At 47.7% G+C, this 26901-nt stretch overlaps 1 protein-coding gene across 8 annotated transcripts in view; it reads left to right on the top strand.

The window, feature by feature from the left end:
* The first annotated feature begins 15356 nt into the window (after positions 1-15356).
* Positions 15357-26901, top strand: part of HECW1 (HECT, C2 and WW domain containing E3 ubiquitin protein ligase 1) — a 317934-nt gene continuing 306389 nt past the window's right edge. For 5 of the 8 annotated variants that reach the window (XM_064169535.1, XM_064169531.1, XM_064169536.1 and 2 more), the window contains exon 1: positions 16148-16360. In XM_064169535.1, the coding sequence (XP_064025605.1) occupies positions 16331-16360 (30 nt within the window). In that variant the 5' untranslated portion in view covers positions 16148-16330. Of the gene's footprint in view, positions 15419-15932; positions 16005-16147; positions 16361-26901 lie in introns of those variants that run through there. The other 3 variants (XM_064169530.1, XM_064169529.1, XM_064169533.1) reach the window with 3 other exon arrangements.

Below are 26901 nucleotides of genomic sequence, written 5' to 3'. Positions count from 1 at the left end.
AAAAAAAAGAAAGTTAATTTCCTGTACTATTGTGCACATCAGTCTGTGTCCTGTCTGTCCAAACACTTCCATGATCTTCACTGTTGATAGCATGCATCTGACCTGACACTCTCACGGTCCTTTCAGGCTTATTGCTTACTGACATTTCCCTGGGCAAAGCAATATTTTCCTCTTTACATGTAAGGAACAGACACAGCAGGTAGACTGAAGTATTTACCCAAGACTATGTGGGAAGTCTGACAGAATCAGGATCTGACTCCAGCTATTTGGAGTTGCAGCATGGTCACCAACCATAGAATTATGGAATCATAGAATCAACCAGGCTGGAAGAGACCTCCAAGGTCATCCAGTCCAACCTAGCACCCAGCCATATCCAATCATCTTGACCATGGCACTAAGTGCCTCATCCAGTTTTTTTCTTGAACACCTCCAGGGACAGAGACTCCACCACCTCCCTGGGCAGCCCATTCCAGTGCCAATCACTCTCTCTGTGAAGAACTTCCTCCTAACACCCAGCCTATACTTCCCCCAGCACAACTTGAGACTGTGTCCCCTTGTTCTGTTGCTGGTTGCCTGGCAGAAGAGCCCAACCCCACCTGGCTACAGCCTCCCTTCAGGTAGCTGTAGACAGCAATGAGGTCTGCCCTGAGCCTCCTCTTCTGCAGCCTGCACACAGCCAGCTCCCTCAGTCTCTCCTCGTAGGGTTTGTATTCCAGGCCATCTATCTGTCTATCATCATCTGCTTGCAGCATCTTCTAGTGTATTCCAGCAACAGGTGAAACAGTATTTATTCCTGTGGGATCAAAACATGGTGCTGTAGAAAGAGAATAATTCTATTACTGATGCTGGGAACTGGCCAAAATCAGGATGAGATTCTTTTGCAAGAATCCTTCTTTCCCTTCATAAATTCCTGATTGTATTTAATTTTCTTGCCTCAACCTGTATTAGGTATCATAAGTCACATTATTTTGGATAACAGCTGAGAATTATGAGAAGCTCTGATCAAAGGAGAAATTTAGAATCACAGAATCAGTCAGGGTTGGAAGGGACCACAAAGATCACCTAGTTCCAACCCTCCTACCATGTCCAGGGACACCCTGCCCTAGAGCAGGCTGGCCACAGCCACAGCCAGCCTGGCCTTAAACACCTCCAGCCATGGGGCCTCAACCACCTCCCTGGGCAACCCATTCCAGCCTCTCACCACTCTCATGCTCAACAACTTCCTCCTCATGTCCAGTCTGAACCTACCCATCTCCAGCTTTGCTCCATTCCCTCCAGTCCTGTCACTCCCTGATATCCTGAAAAGTCCTTCCCCAGCTTTTTTGTAGATCCCCTTCAGATACTGAAAGGCCACAAGAAGGTCCACTCAGAGCCTCCTCCAGACTGCACAGCCCCAACTCTTTCAGTCTGTCCTCATAGCAGAGCTGTTCCAGCCCTCTGAGCATCCTTGTAGCCTTTCTCTGGACACGCTCCAGCACCTCCACATCCCTCTTGTAATGGGGGCTCCAGTACTGGACACAGTACTCCAGGTGGGGTCTCAGCAGAGCAGGGTAGAGTGGGCTAATTTGAGAGGGCTAATTTGGGACAATATTTTGTGAAGTCTAACTCATTTTTCCTTCCACAGCATGGAACCTGGTACTGCAAAGCTATTTTAAAATAATACAAATTTAAACAGTTTAAAAGTACAGTAACACTAAAAATATCACTCTATTTAAAGCAGATAGGTGAAAAAATAACTCCTGTCCTGAGGCACCGTTACCCAGCAGTGCCTGAACGTTGGGCAGGGTGTCTCAGAGAGCTGCAGAAACAAAAGAAAAAGGCCTTTGCATTATGAATTTTATTTCTGGCAGCGCATTATTTTTAGTAGGAGTCATTTTCCAAGAGCAACGTTAGAGCTTTCTGTAGGTCAATCAGACTTAGGAGTTGATCAGCTTGGCAAAACCAAAAAATTAATCTGCCAGTGGGATATAATTTTCCAGGAAAAGTTGTGTTGATCTGTTGGAAGGTAGGAGAGCCCTGCAGAGGGACCTGGACAGGCTGGATGGGTGGGCAGAGGCCAGTGGGATGAGATTGAACAAGGCCAAGTGCAGGGTTCTGCACTTTGGCCACAACAACCCCAGGCAGCACTACAGGCTGGGGACTGAGTGGCTGGAAAGCAGCCAGGAGGAAAGGGACCTGGGGGTACTGGTAGATAGTAGGCTGAAGATGAGGCAGCAGTGTGCCCAGGTGGCCAAGAGAGCCAATGGCATCCTGGGCTGGATCAGGAGCAGTGTGGGCAGCAGGACAAGGGAGGTTATTCTGCCCCTGTACTCAGCACTGCTCAGGCCACACCTTGAGTGCTGTGTCCAGTTCTGGGCCCCTCAATTCAAGAGAGATGTTGCAGTACTGGAAGGTGTCCACAGGAGGGCGACAAAGCTGGTGAGGGGCCTGGAGCACAGCCCTGTGAGGAGAGGCTGAGGGAGCTGGGGGTGTGCAGCCTGCAGCAGAGGAGGCTCAGGGCAGAGCTCATTGCTATCTTCAACTACCTGAAGGGAGGCTGTAGCCAGGTGGGGTTGGTCTCTTCTGCCAGGCAACCAGCAACAGAGCAAAGGGACACAGTCTCAAGTTGTGCCAGGGGAGATCTAGGCTGGATGTTAGGAGGAAGTTGTTGTCAGAGAGAGTGATTGGCATTGGAATGGGCTGCCCAGGGAGGTGGTGGAGTCACAGTGCCTGGAGGTGTTCAAGAAAAGAGTAGATGAGGCACTTAGTGCCATGGTCTAGTTGACTGGATAGGGCTGGGGGATAGGTTGGACTGGATGATCTTGGAGCTCTCTTCCAACCTGGTTGATTCTATGATTCTGTGATTCTATTATTCTCATTAGCTGCCTCAGGCTTCCCAGGAGTAGTGGTTTGCACTAGCAGTGAGAAATCTGCATGTCTGTAAACTGAGGACAACATGTGGCAGAGCAGTACTCTAGGCCAGTGGACTGCAGCTGAAAGTTGCCACAGGCTTGCCATACTAAAGCACAGTGGAGCACTCCTTTGTGCCACCCTAAACCCTGGCAAGTTTTGACAGAAGACAAAGGAGAGTTAGTGAAGTCCACAGGGAACTGTGAGCTGCAGAGATGTTATCCAGGCAGCTCTGGCTAACTCTGTGGGAAACAATATTTGTTCTGTCTTTAAATATGTTGACTATATACACATTAATCCATCTATGGCCAGATGTGTACAAGCTGTATTGAAAATCATTGGATTATAGTGAAGCCAGACATTCTCCTTTCAACTGCTTCCTTATCCCTGCTCTGAAGTATGAAGCCTGGGAGACATTAATCACAAGGAAATTAACTTTTTTAAAGCATCAAAAAACATTCAAGAAATGTTATGTCAGCACTTATCTCAAATACTAAAAGTGAAACCAGCAATAGTTTACAAGTTGGCAGGGAAGTGCATGAGCACCAGAATGGGTCCTCACATAGGAATTAAGAGTTTGGTTTTTTGTGTGTTTATCTCAAACAAGGTAATGCTGAACTTTGAGAGCTTTTTTCATGATGATCAGGGACAGATTCTGGTGTCAGCAATTAATTCTTCTGGATATAAAGCAGTGTGATATAGCTGAATTTAGCCCTAGAGGGTTAATGTTTATTTCAACTGCAGGCCAACATGCTTATAAGACTGGGAGACATCAAAGGCAGAGCATTTTAATGAATGTACTCAAGCTCTGAGTACAATAACATTTTTCCTGCTCATGTGTCAGTTGTCCTCTAATACCACTTCTACTTCATGTCTTCTTTTCCCACCAGATGCCATTTTAACCTTGGTTTCAGACCCCGCTTCTGGCATTTACTTTTGTCCTTTCACAGAATTGTAGAATCAAGCAGGTTGGAAGAGACCTCCAAGATCATCCAGTCCAACCTAGCACCCAGCCCTGTCCAATCAACCAGACCATGGCACTAAGTGCCTCATACAGGCTTTGCTTCAACACCTCCAGGCACGGTGACTCCACCACCTCCCTGGGCAGCCCATTCCAATGCCAATCACTCTCTCTGCCAACAACTTCCTCCTAACATCCAGCTTAGACCTACCCTGGCACAACTTGAGACTGTGTCCCCTTGTTCTGTTGCTGGTTGCCTGGCAGAAGAGCCCAACCCCACCTGGCTACAGCCTCCCTTCAGGTAGCTGTAGACAGCAATGAGGTCCCCTCTGAGCCTCCTCTTCTCCAGGCTAAACAACCCCAGCTCCCTCAGCCTCTCCTCATAGGGTTTGTGTTCCAGGCCTTTCACCAGCTTCGCTGCCCTTCTCTGGACACGTTCCAGCACCTCAACATCTCTCCTGAACTGAGGAGCCCAGAACTGGACACAGTACTCAAGGTGTGGCCTGACCTTCTGTAGAAGTTCTCGTGTCGGCAGGAAGCTGCCACTACTCTGTATCATCAGCCTTACAGAAAGGGTCACTGCAAGGCAGCTTCCTTCTTGCACAGAAGTGAATTGTGATGGGGAGATGGGACTGCTACATAGACCATTTCTTCCCTTTATGCAACAAAAGGAAGGAGAAATCCAGGGACAGGAGAACCTGAGAGCAGCCCCTTTACCACTGCACAGCATGAAAGGCCACTACTTGATACTGTCTGGTGACTGTTCACAGGTGCCTTGCTAGTTTATTGAGTCAGTGATACCACTCATACCAACTCAGAGGGCTCAGAAATCAGTTTGCCCTGTACAATGGCTCATGAGACTTCAGCTGCTGCTGTGTATGACTTGTCTCTAATTCTGTCTCTGCTCCTGTTTCAAACTGTGTACTTCAACTTAGAGTCACAAAAATGATTAAGGAAGTTGAACATCTTCCTTATGAGAAGAGCCTGAGGGAGCTGGAGCTTTTTAGCTTGGAGAGGAGGAGACTAAAGGGTGACCTCACCAGTGTTTATAAATATGTAAGAGGAGGCTGCAGCCAGCCTCTTCTCAGTGATGCCCAGTGACAGGACAAAGGGCAATGGGTGGAAGCTGAGGAGTAGGAGGTTCTATGTGAACCTGAGGAAGAACTTTTCCCCGTGAGGGTGACAGAGCACTGGAAGAGGCTGCCCAGGGAGATTGTAGAGTCTCCCTCTCTGGAGATATTCAAGAACCGTCTGGATGTGTTCCAGTGTGAGCTGCCCTAGCTGATCCTGCTCTGGCAGGGGGGCTGGACCAGATGATCTTTTGAGGTCTCTTCCAGCCCCTGACAGTCTATGATTCTATGAACTCTAGGATGTACCATGTGCAACTACTCCTTACTCAGTTGAAGAGTGTATAGTCAGTCACATCTGCTAACAGCATCCAAACATTTTTCTGTTGCTTTTCCCTCCTGTTAGCCTTGCAGAGACAATACAGCTGAACTGCAAGGCTGGTGCATTATTAACAGCTCATTTGCTGAGCTCCTCACAGAACAGTCCCTGCTAGCACTGTGCGAGCCAGATGTGCAGTTTCCCTGACTGCCTGATGTTGAACTGGGTACAGAGCTGCTGAGCAAGGTGTGGCTTTCCTTGGATGGGAAGTGGAGCCATGAATATGGACTTTCTCAGCGCTGTGCTTCAGAGAACAGATAGGATTAAAGACACTCAGCTTAAATGCAGAAGGAGTTCTCAAGTGGATCTCAAGTTGCACAGAGCTTCTGAGGCTTTTGTGATGCTGCTATTTAATGTACTCCTGAGAAGATAGTTTTGTGTTGCCTTTGTGGACATGCAGTAGATTTGATGTTTCTCTCATATCAGTACATTTTCCAGTGGTACAAAACATAAATGTCTACTTTATGCATGGAGAGAAGTTGCTGTATTTCCTAGTCATTAATGCTTACTAAGACTGACAATGCCTTTTAAAAGACAAACTGCTGAGAGCAAAGGAATTAATCATACATCTCACTGAGCATAAAAGCATGGCTTGTGAATTTTGGCAGGTTGACCATCAAGTTTAAAACTGCTGGAATGTTTGCTGGGGCTGATGAGCATCTCTGGTGTACTTTGTGGGGCTTACAAGAAAAGGGAGCTGTGCTGGAGAACTTAATGACTTCTCTGCAGCAAGAATTTCTTGAATATGTACATGGTGGTTGCAACTAGAGATCAGAAATTGTGTCAGCTTTTAAAGACTGGAAAAGGTGCTCTGTAAACCTAACAGGTGACAAAGTGCCCCTGCAAGTTGCTATATTGGCTTCCCTACCTAAGAGCTGTCACACTCATGTGCCTTGTAGTTCAAAGGTACAGGTAGGCAAATTACTCACAGAAAATACTAGTTTCTCAGCATCCAGCAGCTACAGTGATGTGGTGTAAATTAAAGTTTGTTTATATGATCTCAGATGTCATTCTGGGGGCTGAGGACTAATTGGAATGGCTATATCTGCAGAGACCACAGCAGGGAGATCTTGGAGCTGAAATGCTGATAGAAAAGAGCAGCAGCTACAGGCAAAGCTTTCACAATTAGCTAGGAGAGCAAGAGGAGTGAGGGCAGAGCTTAAGGAGAAGGCAAGGCTCAAACAGAGGTGCAAGGTTCAACCAGAAAAGCAGGTAGCACTTATGGCTAGGAGGAGCAGCTAATGCTATAGGGCCAGTAACAGCTTGGACAAAGCCTTGTTATCCTGCTGTTCAGCTAACAAAGCCCTGGGACCTGCTGACTGCAGGAGATGGGGGAGCAGCCAGATGGCTACACCAGTGTGCTAGGGAGAGAAAGGTTGTAAAGAATTATAACTCAGCTTTGGGAGTGCTGTTGTATCTTACTGCTTTTGTCTTCTTGCTGTCCTTTTCTTCCATTCAGCTGAGTAACAACAGACAGTTTAGTTTAATTTTGCCAGCTTTGGTGTGGGAATTCAAGCTGGTGTTTTATGGGCCACTGAAGTTTAAACCTATGGTTGATATCAATCAAAGGCTGTCAGAAAGGTTGCAGAGGGCTGTGTATAAGCTTGGGACATCTTTCCTGTGCTAGGGAGAGGAAGGTTGTAAAGAATTGTAACTCAGACTGGGGAATGGTGTTGTACCTTACTGCTTTTGTCTTCTTGCTGTCCTTTTCTTCCATTCAGCTGAGTAACAACAGACAGTTTAGTTTAATTTTGCCAGCTTTGGTGTGGGAATTCAAGCTGGTGTTTTATTAGCCACTGAAGTTTAAACCTAGTATGGTTGATATCAATCAAAGGCTGTCAGAAAGGTTGCAGAAGGCTGTGTCTAAACTCAGGACATCTCTCCTGAGTGATTAAGACATCTCATGATAGGTTATTTTGGCTACAGCTAGAAGAGATATGCTATTTAAAAGCACATCTACTTATTTTCCCATTTATTAGTAGGACAGATTGACAGATGAGGGAAGACAGTAGCAACTAAACCCATGCCAGACTTATCTTGACAGTATTTGAATGGGGAGGTGGATGAGACATTGCAGAACTACTGAGGGTGGCAGTGCATCTGTGCTTCCATAGCTGTATTCATATCCTTGTGATCATGCATATGTGTAACAATAACAAAGGTATTCACACCACACAGAATGGTGTGGGGGATGTTGCTCGTTTAGGCTCTTGAAACATTGCCTAAAAAAAACCCCAACACCCTGAAAATCTCAGAACAAAACAATGGATAGTTATGAAGCACTGTGGCAATCAAACAACAAGAGCAGAAAAAATGCTTAGAAGAGACATATGGCTTAACATGCTGGCCTGTTTTTGGTTGATCTTTTTCCAATCCTTCTGCTCTCTCAACATAACCTCTCTCTCAGTCCCTCCCTATTCCATAAACCCATCTGCCTTCAGCTGTTAATTCAGCCCTCTGCTACTACTGCATTGTTCATCAGCCAAATGAGTGTGGATGATGGGCTACTCTATTCCCTCCAACCTAGTTAAAACAGGCTTGCTACTCAGTAGTGGGCCAGTGCTGAGAAAAATGTAAATTACTAATGATTTGTCTGGCAGCCTTTGAGAGGGAGGCCAGAACAACTGAGCATTTGGCAACCCCCCAAAAAACCAAGGCCTGAATGCAGGCAGCAACAATCTCATCTTCACCACCCTACTGAGTATGCAGACTTTTGGCTTCGTGGGCTTTCGTAAGGTAAGAGAAATCCCCCTGCTTGTCTTGGCCTTGATCCTCCTCCAGTTTGGTCTGGGAGAGATGTCATGAGAAGTCTCAGCTGATCCAACAGCCTTAATTGCCCCATAAAGGGGAAATCCCATTTTCCCTCCCCTCCTGCTGTCAAAGTGATTTCAACTCTCTCTCCATGTACCATGGGAAGTGTTGGTCTGACTCTGCTTCAGCTAGCAGAAATTGACCCAGCAAAACACTGGCTACCAAAGAAATAGGTGAAAGCCTCAGCAGAAAGGTATGGGGCCAGCAGATGAGGAATTGGGTGCGGAGCAAAACCAGAGACATCCTCTTTCAGTAAGGATTCATTCATCCCTTTTGAATACCCCTTCTCTCATCAGAAGAAGGAAACCTCTCTGGCTGTGTTCTAGAATGGTCTTAATGTGTGTCTAAGCACAGGAACAGTCATCTGCTCAGTTACACAGCAGTGCTGCCTGAGTGAAAGCTGAGCTTGGTCAGTCTTTATCAGTTATTCCTGTTGAAGTGGACTACCTTCAAAACCTATTCCAGTAACTAGAGATTTTCTCACTCTGCCCTTCCAGAGGAGGCCTCCTGTTGAGATTAAAACTAAATATATGTTAATTAAGCCAAATCAGTCTAGTGCTGTGCCTCTCCTGGGGCTTCTTGTTCTCTCTCCTAGTTTCACTCTTGCAGTTATGCTGTAGACCCCTGATGATTTTATAGACAATGAGATGATTATCCCCTTTTACTGTGAATTCCTAAGCAAATAAGACTTTCAGAGTTACTTTGAGTGTCTGACTATATGCCATCCAGGTGGTTTTTAAACTGGCTGAGATCTCATGCCCATGACATGGAGGCTTCTCAAATATACTAAATTCCTACAAGGTTTGTACCAGCCAGGTAGAGAAGAGACTGTGATAATTTGTATCCTCACTCCCACTTTCTGATATGGGAGAACAAAAAGGTTCTGTGAGCTCTCCATAGCTCACCTGACATATTAAAGGAGATAGAGGAACATTCATCTAGGTAGTTTCACTGCTGATTTAGCTTATATCCCCAAAAGTTGTTCAATCTTTGCACCATTTAACAACTTTATGAATTGTTTTTCTTTAGGTGGAGCCTTGATGACAAAAATAGTTGGTCTCTTCACAGGATTATCACAGGCTTTATGCAGGAAAATATGTGCAGTATGTTTACCCATGTAGAAGAAGGTTTCATAATCACTGGGTGTCCCTTCAGCCAGGGGTGGTAATGTTTAACCTCCTTCTATCTTGAGGCTGGTTAGAATTTGCTTCAGAAAGAGTCAAGGTAGAGGAAAATGAACCAAACAGGGAGAAACCTCAAGCCAGGCTATACCTAAGTATAAAGGAATTAAGTGGAACTGCAAAAATCAGGCCATGCAAATGATTGCAGCCAAAGGGCTGGAATTCTTTTGATCAAGTTGAGTAAATGCTCCAGTATTTCAGTACCTGTGCAAAGTAATTCCTCCATACACTCAGGATGAAATAGGGATGGAGTTCAAGCTGTTGCATAGCATGCTGCTCACTTCTGCAAGGAACAGGATTGGTAGCTATAGACGTTGCAGTCCTGCTAGGGCAGAAATCACTCTTGCATGTCCCATGCCATTCTCTAGCAATTAGAGTCCTTGGTCATCTCTTTAGAAGGGTGTCTATCACAGCCTCCCCAAACATTCAGATCTGGAATGCCAGGAAGGATATAGTGTCTATGAAAAAGGCAGTTTGTGCCCAATTCCTGCTTAAAGCTCTCTGACATAGCCTGAAGTCCTAGCACCTACATTAGACACGTACCTACTGCTAGGCATAAACATCACATTCAGCTGAGAGATGAGCAATCCCATCTGTGTGAGGCAAAATATAGTAAGAGGCATTAGACAGCATCAGCCAAGTGCCTTTTTAAAGACAGCCTGTGTGTGACAAAGTCATTAATGGAGTCAGTCCCGAGTCCCAGCAGAACAAATACTCCAAAATATGATGACACAGGTGCCAGATATGAGAATATTACTTGTGCATGAATAAGTCTAGTGTCTAGAAATGGTGTCCTGTATCACTGGGTGGCAGTCTCTTTATTGGGGAAAAATGGTGTTTATTGGCAAAATTTGGTGAAGGCTATGTTGTACTTACCACATCTAGCCCAGCTGGAGAGGAATCAATCACAGAGACTTAGGATATGCCCAAATCTGAACTGCTAAAAAGACCTCAGTGCAGTGTCTACTGCCAGTTCTGCCAAGGTGGTTAATCTCCATTTATTGGTCATCCAATCTATTACTAACAAAGTGGCCACCCAGGACCAGTGGCAAGATAAAGGTCATGGTCCTGTTTGACAGATTAAAAGGTCAATATAAAGAAGTTAATCACAGTTTTTATATGGCTTTAAGGCAGGAACATGTTTAATAAAGAAGAAATAGTCACTCTCTGATTTTTTACAGAAAAGCTCTTTGAATCATACAATCATAGAATCAAGCAGGTTGGAAGAGACCTCCAAGATCATCCAGTCCAACCTAGCACCTAGCCCTGTCCAATCAACCAGACCATGGCACTAAGTGCCCCAGCCATGATTTTCTTCAACACCTCCAGGGATGGTGACTCCACCACCTCCCTGGGTCAGCCCATTCCAATGCCAATCACTCTTTCTGACAACAACTTCCTCCTAACATCCAGCCTAGACCTCCCCTGGCACAGCTTGAGACTGTGTCCCCTTGTTCTTTAGCTGGTTGCCTGGTAGAAGAGACCAACCTCACCTGGCTACAGCCTCCCTTCAGGTAGTTGCAGACAGCAATGAGCTCTGCCCTGAGCCTCCTCTTCTGCAGGCTGCACACCCCCAGCTCCCTCAGCCTCTCCTCACAGGGCTGTGCTCCAGGCCCCTCAACAGCTTCATCACCCTTCTCTGGACACGCTCCAGTATCTCTCTTTGGGGGACATTCAGTCTGTTTGCACCTGATCAAATGCAAGATATGAGTGAACACTTAGTCCTTCCATCACAGAATCATAGAATGGCTTAGGTTGGAAAGGACCTCAAGGATCATCCACTTCCAACCCCCTGCCATAGGCAGGGACACCTCTCACTAGAACAGGCTGCTCAAGGCCTTGTCCAGCCTGGCATTGAATCACCCAGGTCAGCTCAAATCAAGTTTTGTAGCAAAGGATATCAGTGGCATTCCTTTATTGGCTGTAATGTGACAGCCACCCTATCTGGTTTTGGGTTTGTTTTCAGATGAAGGTGTACCTGACATTGGTAAAGAATAACTGACATTCCCCACTTTTACACTTATTTGGTCAAAGTATTTCAAAGGAACTACAATCTGTCCAAAACACTATGTTATACCAAGAAGTCCTTCTGACATATCAGGCACGAATGAGCCACCAGAATGACAGATTTTGGGATTCACTCTGTGCCAGCTCAGAATCACAGAATCAGAGAACCACAGAATGTCAGGGGCTGGATGGGACCTTGAAAGATTGCAGGATCACAGGATGTCAGGGGTTGGAAGGGACTCAAAGAGATCATCCAGTCCAACCCCATTGCCAGAGCAGGACCATACAATCTAGCTCAGGTGACACAGGAATGCATCCAGACAGGCCTTGAAAGTCTCCAGATAAGGAGACTCCACAACCTCTTTGGGGAGCCTGTTCCAGAGCTCTGTGACTCTTACAGTAAAGAAGTTTCCCTTGTGTTGAGGTGGAACCTCCTGTGCTGCAGCTTACATCCATTGCTCCTTGTCCAATCCCAGGGAGCAAGTGAGCAGAGCCTGTCTCCCACCTCCTGACACCCAGCCCTCAGGTATTGACAAAGCCCCTGCCAGAGCAGGAACACCTATACCAGTTCACAGAGGAATGCATCCAGTCAGGTTTTGAATATCTCCAAAGGGGGAGATCCCACAAGTAGTATAGGCACAAGAAGTATAGGCTTCTCAGAAATATTTGGGTTGGAAACACACAGTTGCTTCATTTTGTCTTTTCCACCTTCCCAAGACAACTTTTTATTGCTCCCATGTCTGGCTTGTGCTGGACTACTCTCTGCCTTCCCAAAGCTTTCAAAATTCCCAGCAAAGTGGACATGGATTTCTGCCGCTGGCTCTTCAAATGGTCTTCACTTGATGCTGTTTGAAAACCTGTCCTGAGGCTTGAGCTCATTCTTAGCTTATGGCTGAGAAGATACCAGCGGCTGTTGACAGCCCTGTGGGACAGCAAATCCTGCTGGTTTGCCTAGCCTGTGGGAGGCTGGGGAGTGGATGATAGGTAGGCATATAAAATTCAGAGGTTTGTTTATAACATAGATAAGCATCTGAACTGCCAAAGTTTAGTCTAATTTTAAACCTTCTTATGCAACTCCTCCTCCTCCTCAGTGAAATGCAAAGTTACAGTGGCAACTACTTTATTTCCCTTGTGCATAATTTCCTTCTTTTGAGGAACAAGAGGGCAAAATGTCCTCTTCAAAGGCTGATTTATTTCCTGAATTGCTTGCCACATTCATCTTCTGCTCCATATTTGAACGGATATTCACAGGAGGTGAGTGTGCAGTTTGCCTCTTGAGCTTAGTTTTGATCTCCCTGGTTTTACTCAAATTCCAACAGGTTAAAATCCTCAACTTTGTTCTCCTGAAAGAAGTTAAGGATATTCCTTTCAGTCTGAAAAGAAAGTAGAATTGATAGGTAGTGGAGAGAAAAACACATGCCCTTAAAGGAGCACCTGCCAGGTTTTCAGAGGATTGCTTGCCTTGTGCTTCAAGTCTCATGGTCTGAAACGTGCTGATGGGGGGTTTGTGGTCTCCTTGCACCCCCAAAATGCTAAACTACCTCTAATATTCAGACCCAAGCTTGGAGTTTGAGTTGCTATATTTAATCTGCTTTTAGATCATATTTTTTCATGAAATTTCCTGGTTTAGATAACTTAGTGTCTTCGATAAAATCAACATGCGAGTCCACCTTGAAGATAAGAAGCATGTCTGAGATTAATATGTGATGTAGAATTACACAAGCAGAAGGACTGGGGGTGCTGATCAATACCTGCCTGAACATGAGCCAGCAGTGTGCCCAGGTGGCCAAGAGAGCCAGTGGCATCCTGGCCTGCATCAGGAATGGTGTGGCCAGCAGGAGCAGGGAGGTCATTCTGCCCCTGTACTCTGCACTGGTTAGACCACACCTTGAGTCCTGTGTTCAGTTCTGGGCCCCCCAGTTTAGGAGGGACATTGAGATGCTTGAGCGTGTCCAGAGAAGGCTGACAAGGCTGGGGAGAGGCCTTGAGCACAGCCCTACGAGGAGAGGCTGAGGGAGCTGGGATTGGTTAGCCTGGAGAAGAGGAGGCTCAGGGGTGACCTTATTGCTGTCTACAACTACCTGAGGGGTGGTTGTGGCCAGGAGGAGGTTGCTCTCTTCTCTCAGGTGGCCAGCACCAGAACAAGAGGACACAGCCTCAAGCTGTGCCAGGGGAGATTTAGGCTGGAGGTGAGGAGAAAGTTCTTCACTGAGAGAGTCATTGGACACTGGAATGGGCTGCCCGGGGAGGTGGTGGAGTCGCCGTCCCTGGAGCTGTTCAAGGCAGGACTGGACGTGGCACTTGGTGCCATGGTCTGGCCTTGAGCTCTGTGGTAAAGGGTTGGACTTGATGATCTGTGAGGTCTCTTCCAACCTTGATGATACTGTGGTACTGTGACTTGAGGGAACATTCAGAAAAGGGCAATGAATCAAGAGTGAGGACACTTGGGCTATTTTTTTGCTTGTTTCCAGCAACTTATTGTGTGACTTTAGAGCAAACCACTTTGGCTTTACATCACTGTGACTCCCTCTCCTCTCTTTAGTCTTTCTTATTAAGCCTTTCCAAGTGAAAGGGGGAAAGCACATGCCTACCCTGCACAGTTTCAGTTGTGAGCACTAATACACAGCTTTAAGTCAAGGAGGCAGATATTGGGCTCCAGTGGTCTGTTCTGTAGTGGTTTGCTGCAATCTGTGATCAGTGAATGGATCAGAGGAATGGCAGTGTGCTTGCTCAAACGTTAATTGAACTTAACAAACACCTGCAGCAGAGTGCACACAGCCATGTCCTTAGAGGCCCATAAACTTGCCTGTGTGGCCTTCAAGCCTGGTAGGTCTTTTGGTCTTCCTTGTTCCTGGAGAAGAGCTGGTGTGGCTTTGTGATGGACCCCCCTTCCTTACCACTTTGCACAGGGAACTAGCCCACTTACTGGTCTTGTGTGCCAGCAGTGCCAATTGTAGAGGTGTTTTTTCCCACAAACACAATAAAAGACCATAGAATCATAGAATCATAGAATCAACCAGGTTGGAAGAGACCTCCAAGATCATCCAGTCCAACCTAGCACCCAGCCCTAACCAATCAACCAGACCATGGCACTAAGTGCCTCATCCAGGCTTTTCTTGAAGACCCCCAGGGACGGTGCCTCCACCACCTCCCTGGGCAGCCCATTCCAATGCCAATCACTCTCTCTGTGAAGAACTTCTTCCTAATATCCAGCCTATACCTACCCTGGCACAACTTGAGACTGTGTCCCCTTGTTCTATTGCTGGTTGCCTGGCAGAAGAGCCCAACCCCACCTGGCTACAGCCTCCCTTCAGGTAGTTGTAGACAGTAATAAGCTCACCCCTGAGCCTCCTCTTCTCCAGGCTAAACAGGCCCAGCTCCCTCAACCTCTCCTCATAGGATTTGTGCTCCAGGCCCCTCACCAGCTTTGTTGCCCTTCTCTGGACATGTTCCAGCACCTCAACATCTTTCTTGAATTGAGGGGCCATGCCATACTCCATGCCAAATTAAATGTTGGGTTTTTTTTCCTCTTCCAAGGTTTCTGCTGATACTAAGTTCTAATTTCTCCTGGTTTACCTCTTTATAAAGGAAATGAGATGACCAAGTGAAAATCAGAGGCCACAGCACCTCTGAAAATATTTCAGAGTGCATTGATCAGAAAATGAGAATCAAAGATTTCTTCCACTGGTACCACACAAAGGAAATATTTTGTTTCAAAGAAACTTCTATTGAGTGGAGGAAGCAAAGATGGGCTTAGGAACTGATTTAGATTCAGCTGGGCATAGCTGTATGTTCTATCAACATGTTCTTTCTTCAGGATACCACTTAAGACACAGAAAACCTTTACAAAAGTCCATGTATTTGGTAGCACAAAGGGAAAAAGAAATCTAACAGAAGTGGTTTTTAAAAACGCTATTATCTAAACACCTTGCACCTGGAAAAATCAGGTGAGTGGGCCAGCACACTTGTGCAAGATTATTCTGTCTTCTTCTTCTTCCAGGTGCTTTGAAGAGCTGGTCTTGCGCCCTTGTGACATGTGGGGGCAGAGCCAGCGTATTGCTGGTGGAAGCTGGCGGTTCCTGCAGTCCCCTGGTCTGTTTTTGATGAGCAGACTTGCTCAGAGGTAAGACAAATGCAAGACCTGTGAGAGAAACGAATGTACAGCACCTCTGCCTAGCTTCCGAACTGCAGTTTGAAAGCTGCTGCCTTCCCGGCTGCGGTACTGTGGTTTTCCCTGGCAGGGGGTGCAGTTCTTGCAGCTATGCCCAGGAGAAGAGCCGGGGCAGCAGAGGCTGGAGCACAGGGTGTGTGCTCCCCGGGGGAGGAGGTGCAGCTGCTGCACGGGGCGTGGGCGGGCGTAGGCGTTAACGGCCACCCTCGAGCCGAGGCGCAGCTGTGGGGTCGGGCGGAGTGCCGCGCACCTGAGCGCGTGAGAGGCAATAAAACAGGCTCCTGTGGCTGCTTCCACACGCAGTGCGCTCCGCTTGTGCGGGATCGGCCGGCGCGCCCGCGGGGCTGCGTAACGCGGTGTCCCTCACCGCCAGGGTGCGGTGGGTGAGAGCGATGGCCCCCGGGCAGGCAGCATCGCGTCCTCCTGGCCGAAATGCAATGAGAGCGACTCAGGTGCTGAGGAAGACGACGCCGGGGCCCCGGGCCGGCCACCGGCCCTACCGCGGCCAGCGCTCGCCGCCCCGTCCCCGGGCAGCCGGGTACGCTGCCGGGCGAGGGCCGGGCGGGAGGCGGCGCGCTGAGGGGCGGGCCGGGCGGCGCAGCCGGGCTCCCGCCGCGGCGTGTGGGTGGCTCCAGGCGGCCGGTACCCAGCGACAGGCGGAGAGGTGGGAGGAGGCTGGCGGGGCGGAGGAGGAGGGAGCGCGGCGGCGTTGCGGGCGTATCAGCCGGTGCTGGACTATGGTGCGGCTCGGCGGGGGCTGACACGCCGGTACTCCGTCCCTCCGTCTTCCTTCCCTGTCCGCGGGCAGGCGGCGAGCGCTGAGCAGCAAGTGTGGGATGTGAGACCTGCCCTCTCCGGGGGAGCATGAGCTGTGCCCAGGCCGGCATTGTCCAGGTACGAGGGGTTGCTGCTGCCGCCCGGCACCGGGTGAGGGCGGTGGGGGCGGAGGGGCGCTGGCGTTGTTTCCCAGCGGAGAAGTGCGAGGCGGGATGGGGCTGTCAGCGGCCTCGCCGCCGGGGAAGGCCCTTCCCGGGGCCGCCAGCCCCCGCCTGCCCGGCCGGCGTGATGCGGTGGTGGGTCGTGGGTGTGCGCTGTCATCCGTGCCCGGCTGCGCGGGTGCCCGCCTTTGTGCCGGGGAGCCGGCGGGGCTGTGCGGGAGTGGGACTCCCCGCCGCGTCCTCCAGCACTTCAGCGGGTGACCGGGGGCGGGGGCTGCCCTCCGTGGGCCCTGGGGGGGTTCTGGGCTTAGCCGGCGGCCTGTCGGCTAAATTCCATAACCATTAAATAGTGTGGAATTCTGATGAGCGACGTGTGGCGGGGACTGACATCATTTGGGGGATGTGGATGCGCGCAGGCGGTGATGAAGGGTCCCGCGCTGAATTTTCGGTGCTTGCATCCCTTCTCTGCGAAAGAAGCAGCCCCCAGATCTGCCTCTTGGCTCCTTGACAATGCAGCAAAATTTAAAGCACAAACTGCCTCCCCCCCCCTTTCTTTCTTGTTCTGTTGCTGTAAGCTAATATTGAGACTTCATATTTTGGTTATTACCTGGTGTTGTTATGTAAGTGCCTTTTTTTTGTTAGCAATTAAATGCAATAACTTAGAAGTGCGTTAAGAGCATTGCCCCAGCCTGTAGCCTGGTCAAATGCTGCTTTGCTGCTTTTCTCCTTTCGCAGCCTGCATAGCTAATGGGTTTGTACTGACACACAGGCACACACAGTTCATTTTGCTATCTCCTGCGTCGTTTCCCGGGTGTTTCTCTGTAGTTGCAGAAGAAATTACTTGGCCTGGGTTTAGATTTTTGCATCCTGCTGTTTGGAGCCGCAGTAGTGCCCCCTCTTTTTTTTTTTTTTCCCCTTTAATGCTGCACTCAGCAGAAGTGCGTAGCGAGGCTGTACCACAGCCAGGCGGGCTCTGCTCCTCTCCGTGCCCTCACCAGCGCAGCCAGCACCTCCTGTGGGGCACTCGCTCCGTCTGAGCGCAGCAGCCGTTAGGGGCAGGGTGCCGCAGAGCAGGTGGTCAGCTGCCCCTCTCCTGATTAGTGCTCACGCGAGGATTTATTGCAGTAATTCATTTTAGCTTGAGGATTCAGTTTGAAAATTTGGCTTTTCCACTAAGAAGGGATTATGACTTCTCTGTGCAGTGCATGTGTTTTAGGAAGAAGTGGAGTGCTGTGTGTATGTCCTGACTGCTCCGTCTGTCTCCTAAGTGCAGGCCTGTTTGGACGGTACAGGTGCAGCGTTAGTTTTCCTGGTGGAACTAGAGGTAGACGTAAAACATAGCACACACAGGCAACCTACAGCACTCATCCTGTGGATGCAGTCTCAAGTCTAGTATGGAGAGGGGATATGAGTATCTGCCCTTACGGAGGGAAGGCTTTCCTTGTCGGTTTCAGGAGCATGAACAGGAGCAGCCTGTTAGCTCAGAGCAGAGTGGTTGGTCAGACGGTCAGCACTTGCAAGGGGCCAGTGAGTTGCTGGTGGCTGGCATGTCGTATCACTCCTGTGATAAATATGCTAGCATGTTGCTGACTTAACGTGACCTGAGCTTTGGACTCCTAACCTTATTAGTATCAATCAGCTCTTTCACATCAGCTTGCTTGTTTGAGCGAGCTGGAGCATGAACTGATGCACTCAGTGACTGTCAATATCTGAATGTGGCAGTGATTTATTTGAAAGCAATCTGTGTGCACGTGTTCAGAACATCCCAGAAAACTGATCTGAAATCCATATGCTCAGTATTTAAAACACATTCTAATAAACAAGGTGGTGTTTATTGCATTCCAATACAAAACTGTCCAAGACTTGTTATTAAAGAGCATCTTTTTGTGGCTTTGTTTCATGCACGTGGCACAAGACCAAGCGTTCTTTGCTATCATGAGATAACTCCTTCATGGAGTTTTGCAGGTGCTGTGTCTGACACTAAATAACTTCCATTTAAGGTAGTGCTAATCCCTTCTTCTGGCCTCCTTTTGAACAGTCTTCTTGCAAGCAATGTGATTACTTGAAGACCTTGCGTGAGCAGAATGTAGCTTATTAGCTTTAAAATGCTGCAGTAGATGTGGTTGTGGTGTAGTGGGGGGGGGGTTCAAGTTGGGAGAGTCGATAGCATAGAAAGGTTAGGCCAGCAGCTTCTGTAACAAAGAGGCTGGGTTGCCTGATCTTTAAAGTTGTTGGAAATCTGTTTTGTGGATGCAGGCATTAAGGTTGCTCATGTGGTTTCAACTCTGAAAGCTGCTGTTTAAAAAGTGCGTCACTCAAGACAACCTCCCTATCCCTCCCAGCAGTTTAAGCAAGTTGTGAGGTTCAAGCAGAAGGGCTTTGGGTAACCAAAAAAAGGAATTGCTCCAAAGTGTCTTAGTTTGTGATGGTGGACTTTGCCAGAGAGCGTAGCTTGTCTTCACAATAACTTTCATTTCTTCTTTCCAAGTGTCTCTCTTACTCGAAGTCTTACCCACTTAGTTTCCTCCAAACTTGCGGCCACCCATAAGGTCTGCCTTCAGCATGCATAGATTGTAGTCTTTGCAGGACCCCTGGAGAGCCTTACACGGGCTCTGGCTCGCTCTCCCTCCTGCCCTCTGGAAGGCATGCTTGCCAGCCTAAGCCAAAGTATGCCTTTGTGGATGCTACCCAGACCAGTTTCATTTGGTCTCCAAATATATGTGTGGCCTGCAGCTGTCACAGCTTTCTAGCATCTCTAACTAGGAACCAACTCCCCTGGGATTCACCAGCACCTCAGATGCTCCCTGGCCTCCGGTAGCACCTGCGCTGCTGGGAATGTCACCATGGCATCAGCTGCTTCCTTCAGATCAGCTCGTGGGAGTAGCTGGAGGGTGGTCCTGCTGATCCCAGTTTGTGTGTGTGCCTATTAGCGTGCGGAGGAATCGCAACGCCCTCTGTTCTTCAGGATGTCTGTTGTTTGTTTACGCTCAGCGGCTCGCTCCGTTTTGGCAATGAGATGAGTCAGTTTTGCTTCTGTTTAAGGCTTTCTTTTTTGCCCGTTTCTCTTGTAACGTTTCATGTTCAGCTACGGTTCTGCAGTGGCTGAGTGGCAAATGCTGCAGGGGTTTGGAAGATGTTTCTGTTGGACTTGAGCTTTCATGAATGTTAATTCTAATGAAGTCTAAACCAGGCTAGATCTTACATATTGATGTATTTGCCCTAAAACATTGCATTGCTTTGCTTTCTGATGATAATCTCAGGAGGGTGGGGGCATGCAGCACAGTGGGGGGGGAAAAAAAAAAGTAAAGCCAGTAGCAAAGGGCAGGTTGGGATGCCACCTTCTCCAGTTGATGTTTTCCAGCTGATATTTGAGGCCAGCAAGGTGCTTAGAATTAATTAAGAAATGGTAAGCTTCTTTGATGCAAGGAGCCCAGGGTCATTTTCCTTACAGTTAATGAATGGTGGCTAAGGAGCTGTATAATGGCTTGTGAGTCAGTCCTGGACTTCTTTGATCAGTTATGCCATGACTATAGTATCCCATCACCAGCTCCGAAGCAGGTTTAGATTCTTCAGGCAGGACTCCTTAGGAGGTGCTGGGACTGTCCCTTGGTTAAAGGTCCTCAGATGACTGCAAGTTCCCCAGGACATGTACCAGTAACACTGATTCAAGTTACAGGCAAAAGAGCCTGTTAACATGGGCAGCAGACTGCTGGGGGTGCGAGTCTAGCTGTAGCCCCGCAGCTTGCCTTCTATTTTGGAAGGAGGGAGGAGTTGGGTTGAAGCAGGGCAGCAGGTGATCCTGCAGTGGGAATCCCCTGCTGCAGTACCTGTTGCAACTCCCATTTGTCTTTCTCCTCCAGTGACAGCAAGAACAGAAATCTCTGCTCCTCAGGACTCTCCTTCCACAGCCCTCCGCTTCCCTCATTCTCCTCTTCCATGAGTTGGCAGCCTGATCTTGATCCCAGCTCTTTCTCCTTTTGTATAGAATCAGAGAAACATCCAGGTTAGAAAGGCCCCTCAGAATCACTGAGTCCAGCCTGTAATCCTGCTCTACAAGATTTGCCTTAAACCATACTCCTAAGCACCACATCCAGATGACCCTTAAACACATCCAATGTTGGTGATTCCACCCCCTCCCTGGGCAGCTCATTCCAGGGCCTGATCACCCTGTTCACCAAAAACTTTTTCCTAATACCTAATCTAAACCTCCCCAGTCATAGATCGAGGCTGTTCCCCCTTGTTCTGTCTCTAATTACCTGTGAGAAGAGAAGAGACCAGCATCTGCCTCTCCATAATGTCCCTTCAGGTAGCTGTAGACAGCAATGACGTCTCTCAGCCTCCTCTTTCAAACTAACCAACTCCAGCTCCCTCAGCCAATCCCCATAAGATTTATTCTTCAGACCCTTCCCCAGCTTCATTGCCCTCTTGTAAACCTGCTCCAGCACCTCCACATATCTCTTGTGATGCCCAAAACTGAACACAACACACGAGGTGTGGCCTCACCAAGGCTGAGTCCAAGGGAACAATCACCTCCCTGCTCCTGCTGGATGCAGCATTTTTAATGCAAGCCAGGATGCCATTGGCCTCCTTGGCTGCCTGGGCACACTGCTGGCTCAACACTGCCTACAATACAGAGAATCCTTGAGATGATTTGTGGGCTGAGAGGAGTGCTGTGGCAAGATTGCATCCAGTTCTGCAGCCCATATTACAAGAGGGATGTGGACGTGCTGGAGCATGTCCAGAGAAGGGCCACAAGGATGCTCAGAGGGCTGCAGCAGCTCTGCTGTGAGGGTAGACTAAAAGAGTTGGGGCTGTGCAGTCTGGAGAAGAGGAGGCTCCAAGGTGACCTTATTGTGGCCTTTCAGTATCTGAAGGGGGCCCTACAAAAAAGCTGGGGAAGGACTTTTCAGGCTCTCAGGGAGTGACAGGACTGGGGGGAATGGAGCGAAGCTGGAGATGGGTAGGTTCAGGCTGGATGTGAGGAGGAAGTTGTTGAGCATGAGAGTGGTGAGAGCCTGGAATGGGTTGCCCAGGGAGGTGGTTGAGGCCCCATGGCTGGAGGTGTTTAAGGGCAGGCTGGATGAGGCTGTAGCCAGCCTGCTCTAGGGTAGGGTGTCCCTGGTGTTGTCAGGGAGGTTGGAACTAGATGATCCTTGTGCTCCCTTCCATCTCTGACTGATTGTATGATTCCTTTTAGACTTCAGAACCTGAGGGAAATCCTCCTGCTCCTGTTTGAAATATGGAAGTAGAGGGAGAGGGTGTGCCTGGTGTCCCCTGGGCATCGCTGTGCCCCGTTGTATTGCGAAGTTGTTGGAGAAGGTGGCAGCGCAGGCAGCGTTGCCTTGCTGCTGAGCAGAAGGTGTGTGGGAGAGGGCATGTGCACAGCAGTCAGGAGGGCTGGCTGCTATTGAGACCTTTGCTGAGGTTTCATTTTATGCAGTTAGCAAAACAGCCTTGCTCTTTCACACTCCCCAGATATTTTTACATTTCTCTGCAGATGCCTGCAGAACACCAACATTTGTTTGGTTTGAAGCCTGAATTAAAATCCCCAACCAATGTCTAGAGGCAAAAGGAGACCAAAACCAAAAATTAAAAAAAAAAAAAGGCAAGTGTTTGTCCCAGAATTAAAACCCATTTATATCTGAGAGATGTTAACCTGTGAAGTAGTGATGGAGTATAGAGCGTCTCTTGGACTGAATCACTTGTGTTTAAAATGGAACATGCTCTAAAAATAAATGGGTAATTGCTACAGGGTAGTCAATATGGAATTTAAAGATGACTGACAGTTGGTTTGTCATCTGCCTCCATAGCAGGAGTCATCTGGGAAGTCCGTGGTGTTAAAGGCATTTGTTTTTATTAGCACCTTTAAAAGTCATTTTGTTCATGAGCTCTTGAACGCTGGGACTGAAATCTGTCATGTGGTATAATTTTTCCATACCATAGGAAAATGTGGGCCATGTGCACCTTCAATTACCAAATCAGGTTTCTCAGGTCCTGAAATGTGTGGTTCAGCAGGCTTGTTGTTTTAGAGAGAGGAGGGGCATGCTGTTTGTGTGATGCCAAAGCAGTGCTTTCACACAGCTCCATGTGAAATTTAGAATGGCATCCTGCAAGCTTGGGAAGATCTAGTCCTGGGTACTTCTGTTGCAGAGGGGAAGACTGGTGGATACCCCTCCCAAACATGGGAGCAGGAAATGGACTGCTTTTCCCAAGGCAGGGGAAGGAGACCAAGACACAGAACGTTTAAGGTGATGGTCAAAGGAGCAGTTCTTTATCGTACACTGGCAAAATGCCTGAGTGCTGGTTGTATGGAGCAGATGAGTCAAGGAACTGTTCTCTGGATCTGAAGTGTTGCTGTGACTCTTTATCCACAAAGCTATCCTGCTAAAGTCTCTCTCTTTGGCAGAGTATGTTGTGTGCTGTAGACACTTTGCAAAGGTAGCTGAGATGCAGTGAAGTTGGCAATAATCCAGCTTCACTTGGAGATGGATGTCAGTTGTGAGGCACTTGCTGAACCATTTGAACTGCAGTCCATCTTCCAGCTGGACACAACTGATGTTTGTGAGGCTCCCTGTCTGGGCATCTGTGGGCATGCTTACAAGTGCTTGCCAAACTGTAGGGTCATAGAATTGCTTAGGTTGGAAGGGACCTCAAAGATCGTCTACTTTGAGCCCCCTACCAAAGGCACAGACACCTCCCACTAGAACAGGTTGCTCAAGGCCTCATCCAGCCTGGCCTTGAACAACTGCAGGGAGGGAGCAGCCACAGCATTCCTGGGCAACCTGTTCTAGTGTTTCACCACCTTCACTGTAAAGAACTTCTTCCTAACATCTAGTTTAAATCTCCCCTCTGCCAGTTTTAACCCATTACTTGTCCTATCATTACAAGACCTTGTAAATAATCCCTCCCCAGCCTTCCTGTAGCCCCCTTCAGATACTGGAAGGCCACTATAAGGTCTCTTTGAATCCTTCTCTTCTCCAGGCTGCAGAGCCCCAACTCTCATAGATTGTCCTCATAGCAGAGCTGCTCCACCTCCCTGCTCATCTTTGTGGCCTCCCTTGGATTTGCTGCAACAGTTCAATGTCCTTCTTGTGTTAGGGGCTGAACAGGATCACCTAATGTCCCAAGCTGTTTTTTGGCCAGTTAGATGCTTTCCTCTGAAAGATGTGCCCGTCAAGACTGATGCTATTGTTAAAGTGGAGATACTCTCTTGTGCTTACATCTTAATGCAGCCTCAGGAAAATGTAAACTTAGAATTCATATTCTAATGTGGAACATCCATCAACCATTGGGTCATTTGTCAAGTGTTTTTAATGGTGTGTGGAAAAAATAAGAGAAGAAAAAAGAGAGCAGGACTATGCTATGAGAGAGGCCTTAGGATTTTTAATAGGAAAACATATAGTTTTTTGTTTGGCCTGGTACTTTTTCTGCATGGCTGCTTGAAGACAAATAGGACAAGAGATTTACTCTGGAGCAGCATCCTGATTTAAGTAGCAAGGTTTTAGTTGCTCCATGCTGAACATGAGAAGGTGGGTAAGTGGATGAAATGTTTCATCTTGGAGTCAGAATACAGGTTTCAAAGATGCTGCTCTTCAAGAGATGTGAAAGACCCATTAGCCTTTAGACTGTCTGCTGCTTTGGTTACAGGCCCAAGGAAGCTGCATAGATATTAGAGGCAACATCTTTTAATGAACTTTTGAGTTGCCTAATTTGACTGCACCATGTGCTCAGATGGTGGTCAATGTGAGGTCAATACCATGATTCAGAAGAGCTACATAACATCTCATGAGTCATAGCAGAGCCCTGATGCTAAGATCAAGTATTATTGAGTCAAAACCTTTGGTCTAAAAATGAATAATGCTCCCTCTAAAGTTACTTGGGACTTTGCTTGATGAAGGTTAGTGCTGTCTGGCATTTTGTGGTGATTTTTTTCCCCCTTTTTGACAGGGCTGCATATCATAGGGGAGCTGGCTGTTTGCTGTGCCAGCGTGAAGCATTGACATTTCCTGCTCATTACTCTAGCAGCAGGCTAGAGCAGAAACAACCATAGGTATTACTACCTAAGGGCTAATGAGCTGGACTGTATTTTTTTTCTTCCTGTTCATCTTAGGCTAGAAAAAGATTACAAAACAGAAGCACCTGGTCCTGTGGTGGAATTCCTTTCAAGACTTGGCACTATGGTGGCTTATTAGTTAGGCTACTTGCTTTATTTCCTTCTTAGTTTCAATTTCTTCACGTTCCTTAAGGGTTTTTGCTTTGTGTGTGAAAAGAAATGATCATTTTTTTAAACTATGAGCAAAGCTCTCATTGAAGGAAAAGATTACTCACCTAAGAGCAGAATTTCTTATGTTGATTGAGAAATTGCATGCTAGTGTAAAACTGTTCCCTGCCTCTCAGATTTCACTGTCTGTTACTCCTTCATGCCCCTCTGAACTGTCACTCTGAAAGCATCCTCTGCAGAGTTTCAAAGGCTCCCCTTCTTTGCATTCTCTTTGACAGTCTCTTCTTCCCTTTTAGCCTTCCTGCTTCTCAAGAGCTGATTGTCTGCAAAGTGCTGTTCCTTCCAGAGCACCTTGCTACACAGATACCTGTTCCTAGGCCGTGCAGTTTTGTGTCTTAGTTAAAACATGGGTTAACTCAGGCTAAGTCTCTGTACCCAATAGCAGGGATGTAGGCTAAAACCTTAGTGTCTGTATTTGAGCAATTATATTAGGGCATGTCTAATTAAAAACATGTGTCACCTAATTGTAAGTGTCTGAAGTCTTAAATATCTGCCTTTTGCACTCAGCTGTGTATATAAAGCAGAAGCAGGTGCAGAAGAGGTGCTTGCTTATCCTAAAGTGCTTAGGGCAGTTTAGAAACCTAGTGTTAAACTTCACTGTTGCCTGGGGAGTGAATGAAGAACTTTGGGATGTGGGAGCAAAACAGCAAGCAACCACACTGTAGGAAAACACAGCAAAATTGTGGTAAAGGTGTGGGAAAATGTTCTGGGTGCTTCTGTGTATTTAACTTGCCAACTGTGCTGCTTGAAGCTTAGCTAGAAGTAGATGCTAGAGGAGGGTGCCAGCATGCAGCATCTTCTAGAAACCTGAATAAGGATCAGCTGCTTGATTTGCTTGTTGGAGCCACCTGGTAACTTGTAGGTGTGAACCATGTTGTCCTGTCCAGCTAGGGGAGTCATCACAAGCCCAGGGAAACTGCTGCAGAACTTCTAGAAAGGGTCAAACTGCCCTCATGGCCTCTGTTTTTTTCCAGACATGTCTACCTGCACCTGCCTGCCAAGGTGGCTCTTTGAAGGTTGGAATAGGAGTAGTGGCCCAGGCCAGGCTCTCTGCAGGTGTGTCTTAACCCTGCAGCCTCACTGCTTAAAAACAAACAAACAAAACCCACCAAACCCTGCCCAAGGCTGTAGCTGGGCATGGATAAGGAACAATTTCCCAAAAGATTGGACAGGAAGAAGATGCTTGATTGCAGTGAAAGGATGGATGTGGAATTGTGATGGAGAGGTGTTGTGTTTAAACTTCTGCTTGGAGTGGGGATAGAAATGTTTCTGGCAGAGCCTTTGCTCTGTAGAATACCTTGATTGCTTCCTTCACATCAGAATGATTTTCTCACAGTTATCAAATATGGGGTGTGTGAGCATGTGTATGAGTTATTTGTTGGTAAAATACGATTCTGAGGTTTGAACTCCAACTTAAATATATGCCTGTTTTGACCTATTTTTTTCCAACCTAATTCTGCCAGCTCTGCATGGGCATGTGTGATGTTGCTTGCGTAGGGAGTCCCACTGACTGCAGAAAGATGACACACCTTAGGGTAGCTGGGACCTAAGTGATGGGAGCAGGCTTAGAGCTTGCATGAGAGAGATTGTCAGGTGAGATCAGCAAGGGGAAGACATGGAGTAGGATGTTTGAGAAGGAGTCTACTGACTTAATACTGTATCCTCTAGTAGATCAGGAAGGGTCATTGTGAATTATGTGTTTGGCTGACTTGTGACCTCTTAGTAATAGCTCTTAAAGATGGTCAGGAGATCAATCTCCTTGATAGCCTTCTAATAACTTGATGGAAAATCCAGTTCACCTCTCTTGGCTACCTGGAGCAAAAGGGATAGGAATGCAGTATTGCTAATACAAATAATCCCAGTGAGGAGCATGAGAGGGGCCAGCTACATGCTGCAGTGGAAGTGGTAAGAGGACGTTAAGCAAATGCAGATCTAAGCTGCTATGTCTGCGTGGCATGCCGTGAGCTTACTCGTTTGTATCCAGAACACTGTGGCCATGTTTTGTGCTGGACTACACAGAACAGAGGCATAACAGGTTAGCTTAAGTTGGCTGCATGCAGCTGGTTTGTGTCCTCAGGGGCTTTATTTCCTGTCTAATGCAGACAACAGCAGATCATTGCACTCCTGCCCCCTTGGTGAGCCTGTGCCTTGGGTTAGCTGCAAGGCTGGTTGGCAGTGCCTGAAGAAAGGAAAGTCCTCAGAAGCAGAAGCTTCAA

Source organism: Pogoniulus pusillus, chromosome 32 (genome assembly GCF_015220805.1).
Source record: "Pogoniulus pusillus isolate bPogPus1 chromosome 32, bPogPus1.pri, whole genome shotgun sequence".
Lineage (NCBI taxonomy): Eukaryota > Metazoa > Chordata > Aves > Piciformes > Lybiidae > Pogoniulus > Pogoniulus pusillus.
Note: the sequence above shows the minus strand (reverse complement) of the source record. Positions and strands in the feature narration are given on the sequence as shown.